This window comes from Pteropus alecto, unplaced genomic scaffold, assembly GCF_000325575.1.
Source record: "Pteropus alecto unplaced genomic scaffold, ASM32557v1 scaffold8, whole genome shotgun sequence".
NCBI classification, from domain to species: Eukaryota; Metazoa; Chordata; class Mammalia; order Chiroptera; family Pteropodidae; genus Pteropus; species Pteropus alecto.
In genome coordinates, this window is record NW_006494609.1 from 16,842,948 (window position 1) to 16,861,192 (window position 18,245).

Here is an 18,245-nt window from a genome sequence, read left to right on the forward strand (position 1 = left end):
AATATGTATTTTTATTACCACCATCATTATTATTATCTTAATATCATCAATAATAAAAATAGCTATTACCATTTATTAAATACTTACTCAGTGCTCAACTCTTTAGTAAACCTTTTTTACCCGCCTATGAGCTTCTGAGAACGGTTACCCAGGCTCAGAGAGGTTAAGGAACTCACCTAAGGTCACCCAGCCAGGAAGTGGTGGTGCTGGGTCTCGGACTCTGGTTGGACTTCATAGCCACTGTACTAAGGGTTGTGGAGCTGTGAGAGCCCCAAGAATTCTTCTCTGGAGGTCAGGGAAGGCTTCATAGAGGAAGCGGCCTCTCATGGGGCTCAGAGGAGTTCAGCACAGGGGAATGGAATTGCAGGCAGAGGGAATAGCACAGATGTAGGCTGGAGCCATGGCCCTGCATGGTAGGTTTGGGGACGGTGAGTTCCAGGATGCTGGGGCACTAGGACCTGGCAGGGAGGTGTGGCTCAAAGAGCCTTGAGCACTAAGCCCAGGAGGGGTGTAGGGCTCTGGGTCAAGCAAGGGGCTTGAAGCAGACTCAGCGTCCAGTGCTGCTTCTGGCAGCTTCCTGGTTTGGAGCCTTTCTAATTCAGCAACTCAGCCCTGTTCAACCCACCCAGAATGAGTAACTGTCAGAGCTGGGAGCCATCACTCAGGATGACAACGATTCCTGTCCCCTTCCTGCAGGCTCCTCCAGTAGGCAGTTTGTCCTCAGGGGTGGTCTCCTGCCTCGCAGGGCAGCCTTGATCCAGAGTCTGAGACGGCTAGGTAGCCTTTTAAATGTCGATGATTCTTTTGAAGCGGTGGGAGGTGAGTGATGGGGCCAGATAGGTGTTGGACCAGTCCTGCTGTCTTGCGATAGGCCCTGCATTGGATTGTCTGGCACCTCTCAACTTTGGTGCTCCAGCAAGAATTCTGGGGGCAACAGCAGAAGTCCCACCCACTGCAGGGGAGGGCTGAGGGCCAGCCCTCCTGCCCACCCACCCCGCCATGGCGCTGTCTCCATAGGTTACAGTGAAGCAGAGGAGCCAGAGGCGGCCCTGGTGGAGGCCATGGTGGAGCACTACGGCAAGCTCTTTACAGTCAACCAGGACGCCGAGAAGCACCTGGAGGCCTTCTCCGAGATGAGCCAGGCCGCCCACCAGAGCCTGGAGTCTCTAGAAGAGAGCCATAGAGCTCTTATCCCGGTAACAGCTGCCGGCAGCCTGGCTCTTTCCCCTAGGTCCAGAGAACTGGGGGCATAGGTGCCCCCTTCCCTCTGTACCCCTGGGAAAGGCCTGGAGCCGTGGTAGGCTGCTGAGAGCGTCTGGGGGAGGCTGTCACTCCAGAACCTTGTTCTGTATCCCTTCCTCTCCCTTTCTGCTGGAACTCGGGGCTTCTCCTGAGGTTCAACTTATGCTTAAAAGGTGCTCTTTGTGGTAGAAAAGCCGTGAGTTCTGGATTCAGACAGACTGGGGTTAAAATTCCACCTCCGCCTCTGACTAGATGCACGGCCCTGGGCAGTTTGTACCCTCTCTGAACCTCAGTTTCTTCATCAAATGGGGGCGATGCAACCTAGATGCTAAGTTGTTGAGAGACACCAGACTCAAACTACGTCAAAGTGAGTGCCCCCCCGCAAGAAGTCATCTCTCTCTCTCTTTCCTTTTTGGTTAATCTTGTAATAAATAGAACTTACACCAGGAAAGATAGGCGTTGCAGGCAGCAGAGACTGTTCTGGGAAAGGCCTGGCATGAAAAAGTTGGCAAAGGGGACACCAGGCAAGGAAGGCTGATAGGTTGGTTGATTCTTGCAAAGGACGGTTGCATGATGTTTGCAGTGAGTCTCTTCCCCCTAGTGGCAGAACCGAAGACCTACACCATTTTGTACCTTTTTTCCTTAAGAGAACTCAGACCCTTCAGGGCTGGGGCACCATGATAAGCATTTTACATTTAAACCTCACCCCAGCCCCTCTAGGTAGGTGCTTCTATTTTTAAGGCTGAGGATAGGGGAAGTGAGTGAGGTGAATGTGCAAGTTCAGGGTTAGATCCTGTCTTTATTTAAATTTGAACATTTTGTTCATCACGGATTTTTTTTGGCATTAACTTTGATTTTTATAAAACATTGCGTTAAAATACGATTTATCTTAATCACTGAGTTTTTTTGATGCCCCCTTAAATTCTACATCTGAGTTCCAGCCATGCTGTTCTTCTTGTTTCTGTGGGGAAGAAACTAAGGCTCAGAGAAGTGAGGTCACTCGGGTATGTCCTGTGTCGTCTGAACACACCCCACGGGGCCCAGAGGTGGGAGTGGACGCTCAGGACAGCCCTGTGCCCCCTCGGGCCTGCACCATAGAAGGCCATACACAACCTCGTTACCCTGTGTCCTCCCATAGTCCTAGAGGTCAGAAGGACACAGACTGGCGGTTCTGGTTCTGGTGAGAAAAACGAGGCTCCAGGAGCTGAGTCGGGGCTCAAACCCTAGTCAGCCTGGACATGCCCTCTTCTGCATCTCCTGGTGCTTTGAACAGTCCCGACCTCCCAGAACTTGCTCCTCTCCCCACCCCATCACCACGCAGACCATGGTGGGCAGCGACCCCTCTGGCCCCTGGTGGGCTTGCTGCACCGAAGTAACCTAGCCCTTCTCACCTCAGAGCCTCAAGGTCCGGCTGAGTCAGCTGCAGAGGAAGTGTCACCACAGGCAGGAGCAGCGATGGCAGTTGGAAAACGACGTCACTTACCAGAAAGACATGAGAGGCTGTATTGTGAGACCATTCTGCTGGCCCAGGGGTGGGGGCAGGGGCTGGGAGCTGCTGTCCCCTCACCTCCCAACACACACACACACACACGCACACACATACACGCACAGTGTATATACTCATACAGACATTCCAATGTGCTCCCTGCAACCCCAATAATACACACGGAACACACGCTGACACACCAGCAAACACATGCACCAAGATGCACACAGATGTGGTTACACATTTACACACGTGTGACAGTGGGAGGGGCATTTCAGTCCCTGAGGAGCTCTGTGCAGGGTCTTCAGACTCGGTCAAGTCCACGGAGCTTCCCCTTCTCGCTTCCCCCACCAGGACATATCCCCTCTCAGTCATGATGCTGATGCTGCAGTATCAGAGGATATGTGATCAGATTGGCTTCCGCTGACAACAGAGCATATCTTTTATTTTTAATTTTAATAATTTTATTCACCCTTTTTAAGAGCACACTTCAATGTTTCCGGTATAGAATTGCACAACCATCATTAGCACCTAATTCTTGAACATTTTCAGCATCGGCCCCAATCCCCCCACTCTCCGCCAAATACAGTTTAGATCTGGCTTCTTCCCATAATGTCTTTAAGTTTCATCCATATGGTAGCACAAATCAATACTTCGTTCCTTTAAATGATTGAATAATATTCCACTGTTTGGATAGATCACATTTTGAGTTGTTACTGCTTTTTGGCTATTATGAATAATGCTTCTCTGTATATTCATGCACATGTTTTTCTGTGGGCATATCTTTTTAATTATCTTGGGTATACACTTAGCGGAATTTCTGAGTCTTGTGGTGAGGAAGTGCCAAACTGTTATCCAAAATGGCTACATAATTTTACAATCTATGATCAGTGTATGAGGCTTCTAGTTTCCCCATATCCTTGCCAACACTTGATACTGTCTGTCTTTGTAATTTAGCCACCCTAGTGGGTATGAAGTGGTATCTCATGTGGTTTTGATTTGCATTTTCCTGATGACTAATAATGTGGAGTATCTTTTCATGTGTTTATTGGCTATTTCTATATCTTTTTTGGATAAATGTTTGTTTAGATCTCTAGCCCATTTTTTAATTGGACTGTTTGTCTTTTATCGTTGAGTTGCTAGAATTCTCTGTATATTTTGGATACAAGTCCCTTATCAAATATATAATTTGAAAATATTTCTCCCCCCCGCCAAAAAGAAAACATTTTCTCCCATTCTATGGGTTGTTTCTTCATGTAGATGATAGCACAAAAGTTGTTAACTTTTACAAAATCCAATTTAGCTATTATTTCTTCAGTTACTTGTGCTTTAGTCATCGCACCTAAGAAAATATTGCCTACCTAATCCATGGTCGTGAAGATTTATACCTACTTTCTTGTAAGAATTTTGTCGTTGTTGCTCTAATATTTAGGCTTATGATCCATTATTAGTTAATTTTTGTATATGGTCTAAGACGAGGGTCCGATTTCATTCTTTCACATTAAGATGTTTCGTTGTCCTGATACCATTTGTTGAAAAACCTACCCTTTTCCCCGTTGAATTGTCTCCTCATCCTTGTCAAAAATCAATTGGCTGTAAATGCGAAGTTTTATTTCTGGACTCTCAGTTCTGCCCCGTCGATCTGGATGTCTATCTTCATTTACAAGGACACTGTCATACTACTGTAGCTTCGTAGTAAGTTTTGAAAGTGTGAGTCCTACAGCCTTGGCCTTTCTTTTTGAGGTCGTTTGACTCTTCAAACAGGCATGTGTTGAGTTGTGAGTGGATGTTTGGTGGCTGGGTGAGTTTCAGGCATGGTGGGACCTGAGGCTCAGTGGCACCATCGAGGACCTGGCCTTCCCGCCCTTTCCTGCCTGCCATCTGCAGTATCGGCTTTATCCTAGGTCACAATTTGCTTTCTGTACTTGAGGCAGGTTCAATGGAAATATTCAAACAGGGTCCTTAGCTCCTCTGGAATACCGAAGGGCAAATCCCTTCTCTAGTGTTGTCCAGTAGCGACAGTCAACAGGCAGCAAGCCTGTGTCCGAGCTGAGAAGGACTTCTCACAAGAATTTCCCAGGCAGTATCAAGGCCACTCCGTGGCACAGCTCAGAGGCACCATTCATGTTGAAGGCCACGTAACTGGCATTCCCTGGGGCTTTACTCCTTCAGGTTGTGATATAAATGATGTAGTTTTGCATAAGGGCACATTTGTCTAAGTAGTCACAGTTGCGTTAATTACATCTTCTTCCTAAGAAAAAGGAAGAATTTACACAATGATATCAGGGTCCCAATGATCTCCCGTAACAATCACTCAAACTAGATTTAGAGTTATTTGCATGTGCTCAGCATCGTGCTAGGTAAAGTGACGGACGAAGGAGGAGATAAAGGGTCCCCTGATCCTCAAGAAATTAATGACTTTCAGAGAGGGAGGCTAGGGGCGGTCAGGATGGGTTTCATGGAGGAAGCAGTGAGAAGAGGCAGACAGCCACACTTAAGAAGTCACGAGGATCTAGACTCCGAGTCATTCAGAATTGCCACCACTGGGCTGTGCAGCTTCAGACAAGTCACTTAGGTTCTCAGAACCTAGATATGTTCATTTGCCAATAGTCGTTGATACCACATCTTTTTCAGGGCCCTTGTGAAAGCTACAGGAGATGCAGGTAAATTTCGATGGTGCTTCGGTCCCTGCAAAGTGGTGTCCGGGATCTAAAGCACTGTCAGGTGAGAGACTTTTTTCCCTTCCCAGGAATTTATGTTCGACAAAATGGAGACTGTGAAATTTATCTCGCCGCTCATGGAACCCAGAGTATGCTGGTCAGGTGACAGCCTCAAAGACCAGGGATTCAGAAGGTGCACCGGATCCTTCGGGAAATGTCCAAGGAGTCAAGGTTTGATCCCCAGGACCCCTTTTCCCAGTGTCCAGACTTCAGAGTGCTCCAGCCTGTACTGACCCGGCTGGCGGCCACATAGGCCCTGCCAGCATCATGACCATCTCCTTACCTGCTTGGCCTCCTTGTCTCGGCACCAGCTCCCCCGAGAGGGCGGGAGCCGGCCTAGGGGCAGTGAGAGGGCAGGCAGGGTCCTGGAGCCAGCTGGGTGGGTGGTGCTGTTCCCCATATTGGTGGATTGTTAGGGATTAAGAAGAGGCCTGCTTGGGACCACGAGGGAGAGAGATGAGGGTTCCCGGGTTGGAGGCAGCAGCCAGGTGGGAAGTCCCAGGCTGGAGACCTGCAACCAGCATCTGGGGCTGCCTTTCTGTCATGGGTGGGTTCATCTGAGAATGAGGAGCTTTGGATGGATGCCTGGTTATGGGACTGTCTGAGTCACAGAAACTCTCGGAAAGAGCCACCCAGAGCTGCAGGATGCATGGGAGCTCACCTTGCACACAGCAGACTGCGGAGCGCAGCAGACTGTGGATAATGAATTTGTGGGAAGTGTCTCCTCACTGGTTCCCAGAAGCTGGATGCCAAGTCAGTGCCTTCCGCCCACCTGAGGGTCCTAGAGTTGCCTGGAATGAATGCTACTTTTAGGGACACCTTGCCAAGGCAAAGCCCCTCTCCAGTGCTTTTCCACTTATAAATTGGGCGAGAGTGTCTAAGGGAGTCCTTTCTCGAGACTGACATTCTAGGTCAAGGTTAGAAAAAGCTGGTCTGCATGGAAGTCACTGGTTTGGTTTTATTGTGTCACTGGGATGTCATCCTGACAACTACCGCCTCCTGAAAAGAATTCACCTCTGGAGGTCCGCTGATGTTAATTGGCTTGATAAAAGTTGAAAGTTAAGAGCAATTGTTGAGCTGTGAACAGTGATGAGTCAGCAAATTAACTTTTAAAGGGTGTTTCAGAAAAGATGCTGCTATTTAGTCAACGGACATCGAGGGTCTGCTGTATTCCAGGTGCTATTGGGAGGCGGGAATGGGAGGCTCAGAGGGAGAGTGGGTGGGGTGGTCGAGTAGGACTTGGCCACTGAACTAATTAAGGGAGCTAAATACAATAACGATGGCTGAGTGTGGTCAGGTCTTGAGAGCAGTTTAAACAAAGGGGGGTCTAAGGAGGGAGCATCGCTTTGAATTTCTGGTCTCACGGGCCTCTGGAACGAAGAGGACATCTCAGGTAGGGCTTGAGTCAGATTTCAGAAGGAGGAGGTTTGCGGAGGGCTGAAGAAAGTGAAGGAAACACAGAGGTGGGGACTTCCAGTTTGACTGCAGCACGAAGAACCTGGCGGGCAGTGTGAGAAGGTGGGCAGGGCAACCATCGCGGCATCCTAAAGGCCAGGCTGCGAGGTTTGGACTTCAGTCCAAAGGCCACTGTCCAGAGGCTAAGTATACAGTATTATAATAGTATTGTAACAGAGTACTATAGACTCAGTGGCTTAAACAGCAGACATTTATTTCTCACAGTTCTGAAGGCTAGGAGTTCAAGATCAAGGCACCAGCCGGTCCAGGGGCTGGTGAAAGCTGTCTTCCTGGTTCAGAAATGACTGCCCTCTTGCTATGTCTTTACATGGTAGAAGGGAAGAGGGAGCTCTCTGGGGTCACTTTTGGAAGGCACTAATCCCATTCATGAGGCCAGAGCCCCCACCGTCACATTGAGGGTCAGGGCTTTCAACATACGATGGGGGCGGGGCAGCGGTGTGAATGTTCAGTCCATCGTGGAAACCCTCTCACATTCAGACCTCCCCGCAACATCCACTTTTCAAAGAGATCTGAAGTATCTCGTCATCCTCCCTGTGATATGGGCACGTTAGGCCAACGATTCTTCGATTTGAACATTCATCAGGAAGCCTTAATGCAATGGAGTGTGGCCCTACCCCCAGAGCTTCTGACCCAGCGGGTCTGGGGTAGTAAGGCCTTAGAATTTGCATTTCTAATAAGTTCCCAGGTGACACTGATGCCACCGGTCCCAGGGCCACACTTCAAGAACCACTGCTTTAGAGGCATGGCAAATCCTAAATGTCTTAGCTGGGGTCTACCCCATCTGGAGAGCCATCCCCTCCCGCCTGGACTCTAGTTCCCCATCTGCATGATAGGGCTGGACCTGGCATTCTGGGAGGGCTGCCCCATCCCATCTGAGAACTCTGCTTGGCTGTGTTGGCAGTGGTTGCCTCTGGATTGTAGGATTCTAATTTTTTATTTTTTCCTTATCCTTTTGCATATTTCCCAAAGTTTCTGCAATAAGCATGTTTAATTTTTATAACTAGAAAACATACTTTATTCAAAAATTGGAAAAATTAATTGGAAACCAACTCTTCTTGGCATCTCACAGATCCTGATCTTTGGCATCCCCAAGAACAAAGCTAAATATCAAGTCCTTCGCCCACAGGACTGTCTTCAAGTCTCTGAAGATGGGGTTCTTGGCCTCCTGCATATTATCTTTTCTCTTCAAGTTTGACAGCTCTAGTTTCTTGAATGTGGCGCCACACTCTAAATGGGTCTCTCTTTGTCTCTAGCCTTACAACATGGTGCCCCAGTTGGAGTTCCATTCTCTAAATAAGGAAATGGGCCAGACAGGGATGACAGGAACTGTCTGGAAGAGGCTTCCTTGCCATGGCCCTAGCTGTAAAGGCGCTGGGCATTCCAGCCTTGCTCCCAGCCCCTCATCCTGGGGGTCATGCCCTGCCCATCCCTGCTCTTAGCCCAGGAATGGCTGGGCTACTTCAAGGCTTGTGCTCCAAGGCTGTAAATGGGAACTTCTCGAATTCTTCAAACCCAAACTGCCTGGCCCCAGTATGTTCCTCGTTGCTCTTACTAGATGTCTCTAGAAGATGCTGCAAAGTTTCTGTGCCCTTTGGTGCCATAGCTCACTTGTCCCTGGCTGCCAGCTGCTCGGATGTCCGCACGATTCAGTGCTGTGTGAGACAATGCGTTCAGAATCTAGAGACTGAGTCCTGAGTCCACAGCTGCTCTCCAGCACTGTGGACGGGGACATGTGAGGGCAGGAGCTGTGCCTTCTTGGACTCTAACTCTCCGTGCCTGCTGTGGCCTGGCACAGAGCAGGTGTTCGGTTTTGGACGAGGGGGTGCGTGTGAGTGAATCCAGAGAATTAGGTTCCTGTTTGCTGTCTCCATGGTGAGAACTTCCCAGTGTGGTTCCGAATGCTGCCTACAGACCACTGTACTGCACCAAGCCCTCCCCATAACCCATGGGCTAGAAAGTGTTGGTCTCCGAGCTTCGTATTACAGAGAGAGAAGCTGCAGCTCAGTGCAGTTATGTGGCTCATCCAAGGTCACATAGCTGCTCAGTGGTTGAACCAGGGACATTAACTCAAGTCCACTGGCCTTAAATGGAACAACTGTCACTGTAACTGGAAATGGTTTGGTGACAAAAAGAATAAGAGGTGATGTGCATTGGACACTTGCTGCATGCCAGGCACCTCGCTGAGCTCCTCACCACTTGTGCGGCCTTTATACCAACCCCACGAGAGTGACTGTCCCCATTGTACAGATGGGAAAATGGAGGCTCAGGTTAAAGGCTTGCCCAAGATTGCACAGCCCAGGAGCCAGGTCCCATGTCTGCCTCCTTTCAGAGTTGGTGCTACAGGTTGAAGGTAGCACAGGCAAGAATCATGAACTGGATGGCTCAAGTTCAAATATATATATAATGGTTCCCAGATGGAATCAAGGGACAGCGTGCTGCTGTAGATCCCTGCTACTCGGTGTGGTCCAGGGACCTGCATCATGGGAGCTAGTGAGAAAGGCAGAGTCCGCATTTTAATAAGACTCTTGCGGGGACCCGTGTGCATGGCGAAGTGCTGGTCTAATTTTGCTGAGGTAATAAGCTTGGCATCACCCTCAGGTGAGGGGGTGATTCCTGAGGATGAAACCAGCTCTCGGCTTCCAGGGGTTTCACCTCAGGGGCTGTGAACTGGGAGAAACGATGTCTCCAGCCAGCCAATTGGCCACCTGAGCTCCCGCTGAGAACTGTACATGGTCCTGAGTGTGCCTGGAGGGAGACGCCTTCTGCCCTGACTGTCCTTTCTCTACCTCTCCTGTTCCCAGCTACTTCCAGCCTCACCTCCTCCATGAAGACTCCCTGGCCTCCCCTGCCCCAGGAGGAGAGAGTAGGGCTCCTCTCTGGGCTTCCAGGCCCTCCTCCAAGATACTCAAGAGCACTTATCTTCTTGTAGACATCACTCAGTCATTTATTCTATAAGAATAAATGTTGAAAGTCTCTCAACAAGAGACTTTCTTAGTCACTTATCCCAGCACCCAGTGTGAGGTCTGGTACAGAGTAGACCCTCAGTAAGTATGTGCTAGATGAATGCATCCTTGAATCCTCAGAGTGAATGAGTGAATGAATGAATGAATGAAAGTTTTAAGCAAAGGAGTGAATCTCTAAGTGAAAATTTTAAGGAAGATGTAGAGACTGAAAGTGAAGGATATTTGGGGACTCAGCTACCACTTGGTCCTTGGGGTTATCCAAGGAAGGTGCCAAGGTGCCAAGGAATGCCTGATGCCATGCCACCTCCCAGGGTGCGCTGTCTCCCCCAGCAGCCACACAGGGTGAGCCCTGCTAAACCAGGCAAGAATTTACGAGTTCTCCAGGGGAATTCCTGGGGAAGAGCTCCCCTTCCCCTGTCTACAGCATCATAAATCATGGGAATGCAGCAGCCAGTTGCCCTGGGCAGCTGCCAAGACATGAGGGAGGAGGGGCCCTTGGGACAGCCAGCATCCCATGGAGCTGGGATGGCATCCATTTCTTAGGAGTCAGCAGAGCCTTGCTTTGGGGTGAGCGAAGCCTCATGGGCTTACAGGGCCCTTTCGAGCCTCTCAGACCTTGCTGGCCTTGATCACGTGGAGTTGGGATGAATGAGATGGGAACGGAATAGAAAAACAGAATGGGCCCGTGTGCGCATGCGTGTACACATACATATATGTTCACACAAACACATATACACATATAAGTGGCTGGATAGATTATCACCAACTCTGGAGGACATATTTGGGAAGATATGACTAAAAATAAGATCTCATAAGATCTTATAATAGCTATAAAACTTGCCCATGAAGGGTCAGGGGGTCTCAAATTTTCTTTTTTTCTTTTCATACAGAATAGTGTAGCACGTGATTTAAAAAAGAATTCAAAAAGTTGATCTTTACATAACCTGAAGTTTCCTATCAAATCCTGCGTGGGAAATGGTGGTGGGGGGAGCGGGGGGGAGAGGGGACGCCCCGTGGTCACATAGCCCTGCGATCTCATACAGGAAATTATTCCAGGCAAAATACTGCCACCTAGAAAATGAACAAATTGTAATTCTCCTTCTACAGAGGTGAGAATTGTGAGAGTCGGAAAGCCAGTCTGAGAAAAACTGCTTTGGGTCTGAGAAAAACTGGGTGGGGCAGGGTCTTTCAAGGGCCACTGTTGGAAGGGATATGTCGGCATATAGAGGCACAGTAACTTGTTCCAGGCCGCATAGCAAACAGGTGGCAGAGCCCAGGTCTGGCTGACCTCAAAGCTAGGGACTTTTCCTGACCAAAGCTTCTGGAACTTTCTCCAAATGCCTCTAATAGCAGAGAAGAGTGAACTCAGATTTTCGGGGGCCCGGCACTCAGGCATGAGGGAACCCGATGTTTTTGCATTTGTGTGTTTCATCTGAAAATTTTATGTAAACAAGTTCTCGTTCTATTTCATCCCGCTTTGTCCTTATACAAAAAAAAAAAAAAATGTTTTCTCCCCGTAAAAGTCTTTCAAGGGGATCATCCAGGAAGTGGCTCTGTGTTTGTGCCTGGCCAAGCTTGGTGGCCCCTCAGGGCCTGAGCAGAGCAAGACACAACCCACATAACCTCCTCCACCTGTGAACACAGGCTTGAGTTTCAAGAAGATTTACCAATCCCTCCAAGGCCAAGCTTTTCTGAGCTTCGCTCTCCGGGGGCTCAGACCGTTTCCAGGGATCCCAGAACCCTGGACCCTTCCAGGTTTCACGCCCTGGGAGACCGTTGGGCGCCCACGAAGGCTCGGAGCTCTGCTCGGAACCGAGACTGTGTGGTCCTGGTGCCGGCTCTACCGTCCACCCACTGGGCAAGCAGGAACCTGGCATCGCCCTAGACTTTTCTCCCACCCCCACCATATCCAGCCTCCACCAGGGCCTGTCTATGTCACCTTCTGCTCCTGGATACTGTGCACTTCCCCACCGTGGTCCCCAGCGCGCTCGCCTCGGCCCTGGACCCCGAGGGCAGCCACCTGCAGGTTTCTGCTTCCCCCTCGCCCTCCCCAACCCACCACCTCACGGAGGCCACAGCCATCCCTCAGAAAAGCACCTCCGATCACGTCGTCCTCCCTCCTGCTCCTTCCAAGGCTCCTTGTTGCCTTCAAGACAAACCCCTTCCTCAGGCTTCAGCGGCATCCATCCTCACCACCCTCCCTTCTCCCCCGGGTGCCAGCCGCGCTGGTCCCCGCCTGCTCCTAGGAGGATCTTCGCCGGCGCTGTCCCTCGATCTCTAATGCGTTGTCTCTTAGTCTTTGGTTACCCCTAAGGGACATTAGGCGCATTTTTCTTTTTGAGCGCTTTCTGTGTGCCAGGCCCTGTGCCAGGGACTCGGCGGACCGTGGTGACCTCATCGCTGCCCGATCACGGCTTACCCAGGGCAGATACACACGAATAGTCATGGGAAATCACGAAGGGTGAAGAAAGAGACTAATAGGCTGGGACCAGTGACACCTCTTCCAACTCTTCCTTCAGACCTCTGCTCAAGAATCACCTCCTCTGAGAGCCTCCCTCTCCCCCGGACAAGGCGGGGCCCTCAGCTACCCGCTTCCACCGCATCCTGCTCTCTTCCCTCCCAGAATTGAAGCATCGTTTGCGTTAGACATTGATTTGTGTGACTCGGGCCGTACTAAGGAATCGTGCTGTGGAACATCCACTCTGCTTCTCGTGGGGGCTTGGGAAAGTGACCCCCAGAGCTGAGCTCACACGCGCAACTACCCAGAGTTATAAGGAGCATTACCCCGCTTCAAAGAGGAGCAAATGGAGGCCAAGAGCAAGAGAGGCTGTATCAGTCTTTGAATGCTGTGTAACAAATCGCCCCCACATTTAGCAGCATAAAAAGGAAAAGGCATGACTCTCTTGTTATTCCTGTGGGTCATCGATCTGGGCATGGCTTAGCTGGGTCTTCTGGCTCAGGGTCTCTCCACAAGGCTTTCATCCAGCCATTGGCCAGCAATACGGTTTCATCTGAAGACTTGACTGGAGGAGAGTCAGCTACCAAGCTCACCTACGTAGCTGCTGGCAGATGAACTCCTCACAAGTTGGTGGACCGAGGGCCTCAGTTCCTCATTGGCTGTTGGCCAAGGGTATCCCCCAGCTCCTGGCCCTGTGGACCTCTCCATAAGGCAGCTTGCAACACAGCAAGGGAGAGAAAACGGAGAGCAAGCAAAACGGAAGCCACGGTGTTTGAGTGAACTAATCTCAAAAACGACATTCCATCGCTGTGCTGTACTCTGTCACAAATGAGTCATTCGTCCCAGCCCACCCTTGAGAGGAGGGGATTATTCCTGTGGACATAGGAGGTGGGGTCATTGGGGACCGATAGAGGCTACGTGTCACATAGGTCATGTAACCTGTCCCATGTAACCTGTGGAGATAGGACACTTTCCAGCCTCATTCAGAAGCTGGGCTCTCTGCCCCACCCTCCACCTCACCAGCAGAGAGGTGAGGCGGGGGCTGGAATAGGCAGCTCTCTTCAGGCTCAGGGCTGCCCCCCTCCCCACTACCCACAACTGTCCTCTGCTTTATGTAGACCACACCCAATGCTTCTCCTTTGGAAGGCAACGAGTGTTCCCTGCCCAAACCCAGGCGCCTGCATGGGGTACAGGCACTTGTGCTATCTGAGCTGAAGAAACGTTAGCTTTCAAGCCCAGGCCTGGGGGAACCCCCAAATGGGCAACTAGCTGGGAAATTGGCCCATCTATTACCCTCCTGGGGCCGTGGGCCAAGCTTACACCAAAAAGTGAGCGGTGACGTGGTATAACTGAGCTTCGTCAAATGATTTCTCTTTCAGATTTTCTTGTCTCACATTTGAAAAACTAAAACAGCCTGACATGCAACTGGCTCTCAGGGGACCCTCTCCGGGGTACAAGAAATACCACATCCCATTTGGTTTTCCCCACTAAAATTAATTCTCACCGAGTGTCCCATCTTTCTAGGCTGGGAAAATTAAAGCTTAATCATTTGGGGGTTCTCTCCCTGTCCTCCCCTCACTCTGTGAGGGTGAGTGGCCCAGTGCTGACATTGGAGGTTACCTCCTCACTGGCTTGGAAGCTGGGCGGGGTAGGGCAGGGGAAGGCGGGGGCAGCAGTTTTTGCCGGTGTGGTGCACAGATGTGCATAGTCAGTGCCCATGACACACAGAGGCGCAGGAAGTCTTCCCTGAAGGGTGAATGACCCATCTGTGGTCCTATCGCTACGCCACTCACCCAAACGGACACGGGGCCTTGAAGGAAGGACAAAAGAGTCTCTGCCAGTCAGGCCAGGGTGCTGAACTCCCTCGGGAGGTACAGGCCTGTTTTCTCAGGGTCTGGCAGATGACATGCGAGTGAGGAGGAATGCTAGGAGTGACCGCTGCTTTGGGACACCTGCTTTCATTCCTTTCCCAATTCCAGAAAGTTCTTCCTATTCAGCCAGACCCATCTTCCAGGCCTCCAATCCCCCAAGTCCCATTGTTCTTTCCGGAAAGATCTTTTCTCAAAACTAAAAGCCTCGTTCTCAACCTTGCCCCTGGAGGTGGGAGCCAGGGCAGCCCACCGACTCCGGGGCTGGCCCACAGCTCTGCTCCCTGAAGCAGGGGTGGGGAAGGTGAACGGGGCTAATTCTAGCTCTGATTCTTTCTGACCTTCCCCAACGGTGAAGCAACACATGAATTTGTATCTCAATGAGTTTTCCAGCTCAAGGTTGCAGGCTTTGGTGTGAGGGGGTGGGGAGGAGGACGGGACTGACATACTGCACAGACGTGAAGTAGGTGAAGCAGTTTACAACCTGGGGTCCTGGTCCCCTGGGCAGAGAAAGTCAAGTGCACAAAATAGCACAATGTAAAGAGTGCCAGGGAAATAAATTCACCTGCGTTAAAACAGCTCCTGCCCACACGGGTGTGTCTGCTTGGGACTGTCAGAGCTTCAGTTCCTTGATCCAGGAAGAATGCAGATGATCTCTTCCCAGGAGTGCACTCACAAACCACCTTGGGGCTCCTCCTGCCACGTGCAAATCTTAAACTGTCCCCTTTAGGCTTCGTCACACAAGGATGAACAAGAGTCAGGCCCCAATAACCGCCAAGCAAACCCCACATATATGGGGCACTTATGGGATCACAGGGTCACGTGCTTTTTATGGTCATCTCGCTTAGTCTTCCTGATTGCCCTTTGAGACAGGTATGAATACCCCCACTTTACAGTCAAGGAAACTGAGGTTCAGAGAAGTCTGGCTTGCTCAGGGAGCGATGCCATAGGAATCCTGACATGAATATACTTGATGTCATAGCCCACACTTATAATTACCATGTCCTACCGCCCCCTCCAAATCACAGTCACAAGGCATCAGCACCAGAGAAGGACAGATATGATATGGTGGAAATTCGGAAGAATTAATGACCAGCTCAGCAATCTGGGAAGGCCTCATGGAAGAGGAGCCAGAATTTGAAGGATGGGTGGGATCTGACCAGTGCAGCCTGTGGGATGGTCGTTCCAGGAGGAGCAGAGACTCACAGGTGGGAAAGCATGAGAAAGGTGCTGGGCACTTGAAGCCAAGCGCTTAAGCTCATGTCCCGGGCACGTGGGGAAGTGAGGGAGCGAGAGGATGGGAAAAGCGGGCTGGGGCCATGTTGTAGAGAGCGAGGTGGAATCAACCTTCTGAGAAAGGCCAGACCGTGAGTCACACGGGCCACAGCGCCCACCCCCAGATGCCGAGGGTGTCCTTTTGCTTCAGGTCGTTGCTGGAGGACAAGACCCTCTTCTCTGAACCTGTGAGGCTGTAGCAGCCATCCCCTGACCCCTCTACCCAGACACTTGGACGTTAGGTAGAAGGGGTGCAGGGAGAAGGGAGACAATTCATTTCAGACAGAACATGTGTATTCCTGCCATGGGGAGGCCCCTAAAAGGTCTACTCACATTTTCAATTCAGATCCAGCTTGAAAACCGGCTGGACTCTTTGTAAATCTTTTTTCTTTTCTAACCAGGCTTTAGAGAGCTCAGGAAGAGGCCTGATCAGTTACAGACTAAAAAGATAGTTACAGACTAAAAAGCAATTTTCCTTTGCTTATTCGAGCTGTAGTTGAGGATTCCATTACACATATACTGAGATTCTGGGTAAGACTGTGTTTTGTTTAAAAGCTTCACTACTAAAAACAGCTTTTAAATATCTTCTTTTTTAATGCCCCAGATTGTCTGATCTTTTCATCGAGTGAGGGATTGGAGGCTCAGGGGGGACCTAGAAGTCACTTGAGGCCTCACAGCAGTCAATGAGTGGCAGAGTCTAGCCAGCCTGAGGCCCAGGGTGGCTGCAAACACAGTCCAGTGTTCCTGCCACGGTTCGGAGCTGTGTGGCCTGAGATGGGGAGGTGAGTGGGCCGAGGGCTCAGGGCTACCGATGACCAGCATAAGTGCTCCTAGAAGCTCACTTAGGGTCCTCCTCCTGGGGACCCCAAATATCTCAGATGTGGGCTTGACCAGGGCTAAGCCTGAGACCAGGCCCCAGGCAATACCCATGCAAGCCCTTCCCTCTTCTCCCTGGTAGACCCCTTGCCTGCACCCCGTGGGGCCGCACCTGACTCAGTCATTCCTCCACCAAGTGAAGCCTAACACAGCCTGGACTGAGAACTAGATGCGGGGTCAGCAGCCCGGGGATCCAGTCCCGCTGGGCCTTGTCCTAGTTGAGCAGCACCAAGCTGCTCCTGTCACCTCTCTGGCTTCCTTGGCTATAAAAAAGACCAGAAACTTCCCCAAAGTAAACAAGGATGAGAGGAGGACATAGGCCCCGCCACAGTCATATACACGGTTCCTCAGAGAAGTGACTTCGAAACCAGCTCTGGGGTCAGCCTGCCTGGGACTGTGTGTGCTGTGTGAATTTGGCCGAGTACCTTAACTTTCCTGTACCTCAGTTTCCTCATCTGTAAAATAGGGATGGATAATAGGAACTACCCCCATAAACTAATTGTGAGAAAATCAAGAAAGATAATAAAGGTTGAAAGTTTAAGACAATGCCCGATACAGAGTAAGTGCTCAATAAAAATTCGCTATTATTGTTATTGCTCCTTGAGCCTCGATTGCCCCCACACTCCCCACCTGGTAAAGAAGACAGTTGGAAGCACTTGGAAGACACAGACGTTTGTCTTCCCAGGAGCCTCGCTGGGGTAGAAAAGTGAGAGTGGGGTGGGGAATTGCTTAACACATGCTCCCAGAAGTCTTAATACTTGGAAAAGGGGCGGATGCAGTGTACTACAGCCTCCTTCCCCACAAGCCTTCCCTTCCTCACTCAGTGCACCTCCTCCAGGGGTCAAGGGCTGGTGAATGAATCTTTAAATGATACATATCCCTCTGTTTAATGTTTAGTAATAACGAGCTTGTATGCCAGGTGAGTCACCAAACCTGGTTCATGATCTATGCCTCACATATAGCCATGTAATTCTCAAGGTCCAGAATCGACAATCCTGGGAATTTATTCATTCAACACACATTAACTGGGTGCCTGGCAACTTACTGATTCATGAGTTGGAAGAGGGTAAAATATTATTTAGAAGCCACACAAGGGCAGGCAGTTAATGTTATTGGACACGTGCCTGTCCTCTGATCTTGAGAGAACTATACTTATGTGACCTTGTTTATGAATTAATAAGAGCCAGCTAACCTTTCAAAAGACCTCAATTTGCAGTTTGGGTCAAAAGCCCTTCAGCCCTTACGAATGAACACCTCTCTTTCTAGGTTGGGCTAATCCCTTCGCAAGTTAAAAGCTTCCTGTGTCTTTAAAAGGGGGCGGTACCCTGTCAAATAGACCCTCAAACATAGGCTGAAGGCGCGTGTTGTCCCACCCACTTTCTGTGACGTCCTGCGCCTCGGCTTCTGATTGCCCGCCTCAGACATCAATCGCAGGGTGTGTGTCTTCCTGGGACACAGTGGAGGTCTCGCCTCTGGTTTGCGGAGCGGTCGGGTGTGTTCTCCGCTCGCCCCCACGCCCTCGAGGACCCCGCCGCCCGACCCAACGGCGGAGCCAGCCAGTGGCTCCCGCGGCGCCCTCCCGCACCGGATCGCTCCTCGCGGGGGCGGGACCTAGCTCGACAGCTCCGGTCACTATGGTCAGTGGTCGTGGCGGGAGGTGGGGAAGGGGAAGCGGGGAAGGGGCGCGGTAGGCGGGGTCGCCGCCGTGGCGCATGTGCACTCACGCGATGGGGCTCTGGCGCGAGGCTCAGGTCTCAGCGCGAACCCCTGGCTTTCGCACGTCCTGGAATACTGAGTCAGGACAGATGCTGGGGGCCCCTGTCCTTCCTCGGAAGGTTCTGCAGGGCCCGGGACGCGCCCCGCTATCCACCCTGGACGCTC

General features: G+C 50.8%; 2 protein-coding genes across 2 annotated transcripts in view; both read left to right on the forward strand.

Annotated features, from left to right (window-relative positions):
* Window positions 1–5,681, forward strand: part of CCDC197 (coiled-coil domain containing 197) — a 7,634-nt gene extending 1,953 nt beyond the window's left edge. The window contains 3 exon segments of the mRNA XM_025042116.1: window positions 1,018–1,196; window positions 2,639–2,749; window positions 5,478–5,681. Of these exon segments, the coding sequence (XP_024897884.1) occupies window positions 1,018–1,196; window positions 2,639–2,749; window positions 5,478–5,681 (494 nt within the window).
* A 12,093-nt stretch (window positions 5,682–17,774) lies between these two features.
* Window positions 17,775–18,245, forward strand: part of OTUB2 (OTU deubiquitinase, ubiquitin aldehyde binding 2) — a 16,857-nt gene continuing 16,386 nt past the window's right edge. Inside the window, exon 1 of the mRNA XM_015599735.2 lies at window positions 17,775–18,001. Coding sequence (XP_015455221.1) covers window positions 17,999–18,001 — 3 coding nt within the window. The 5' untranslated portion in view covers window positions 17,775–17,998. The remainder of the gene's footprint in view (window positions 18,002–18,245) is intronic.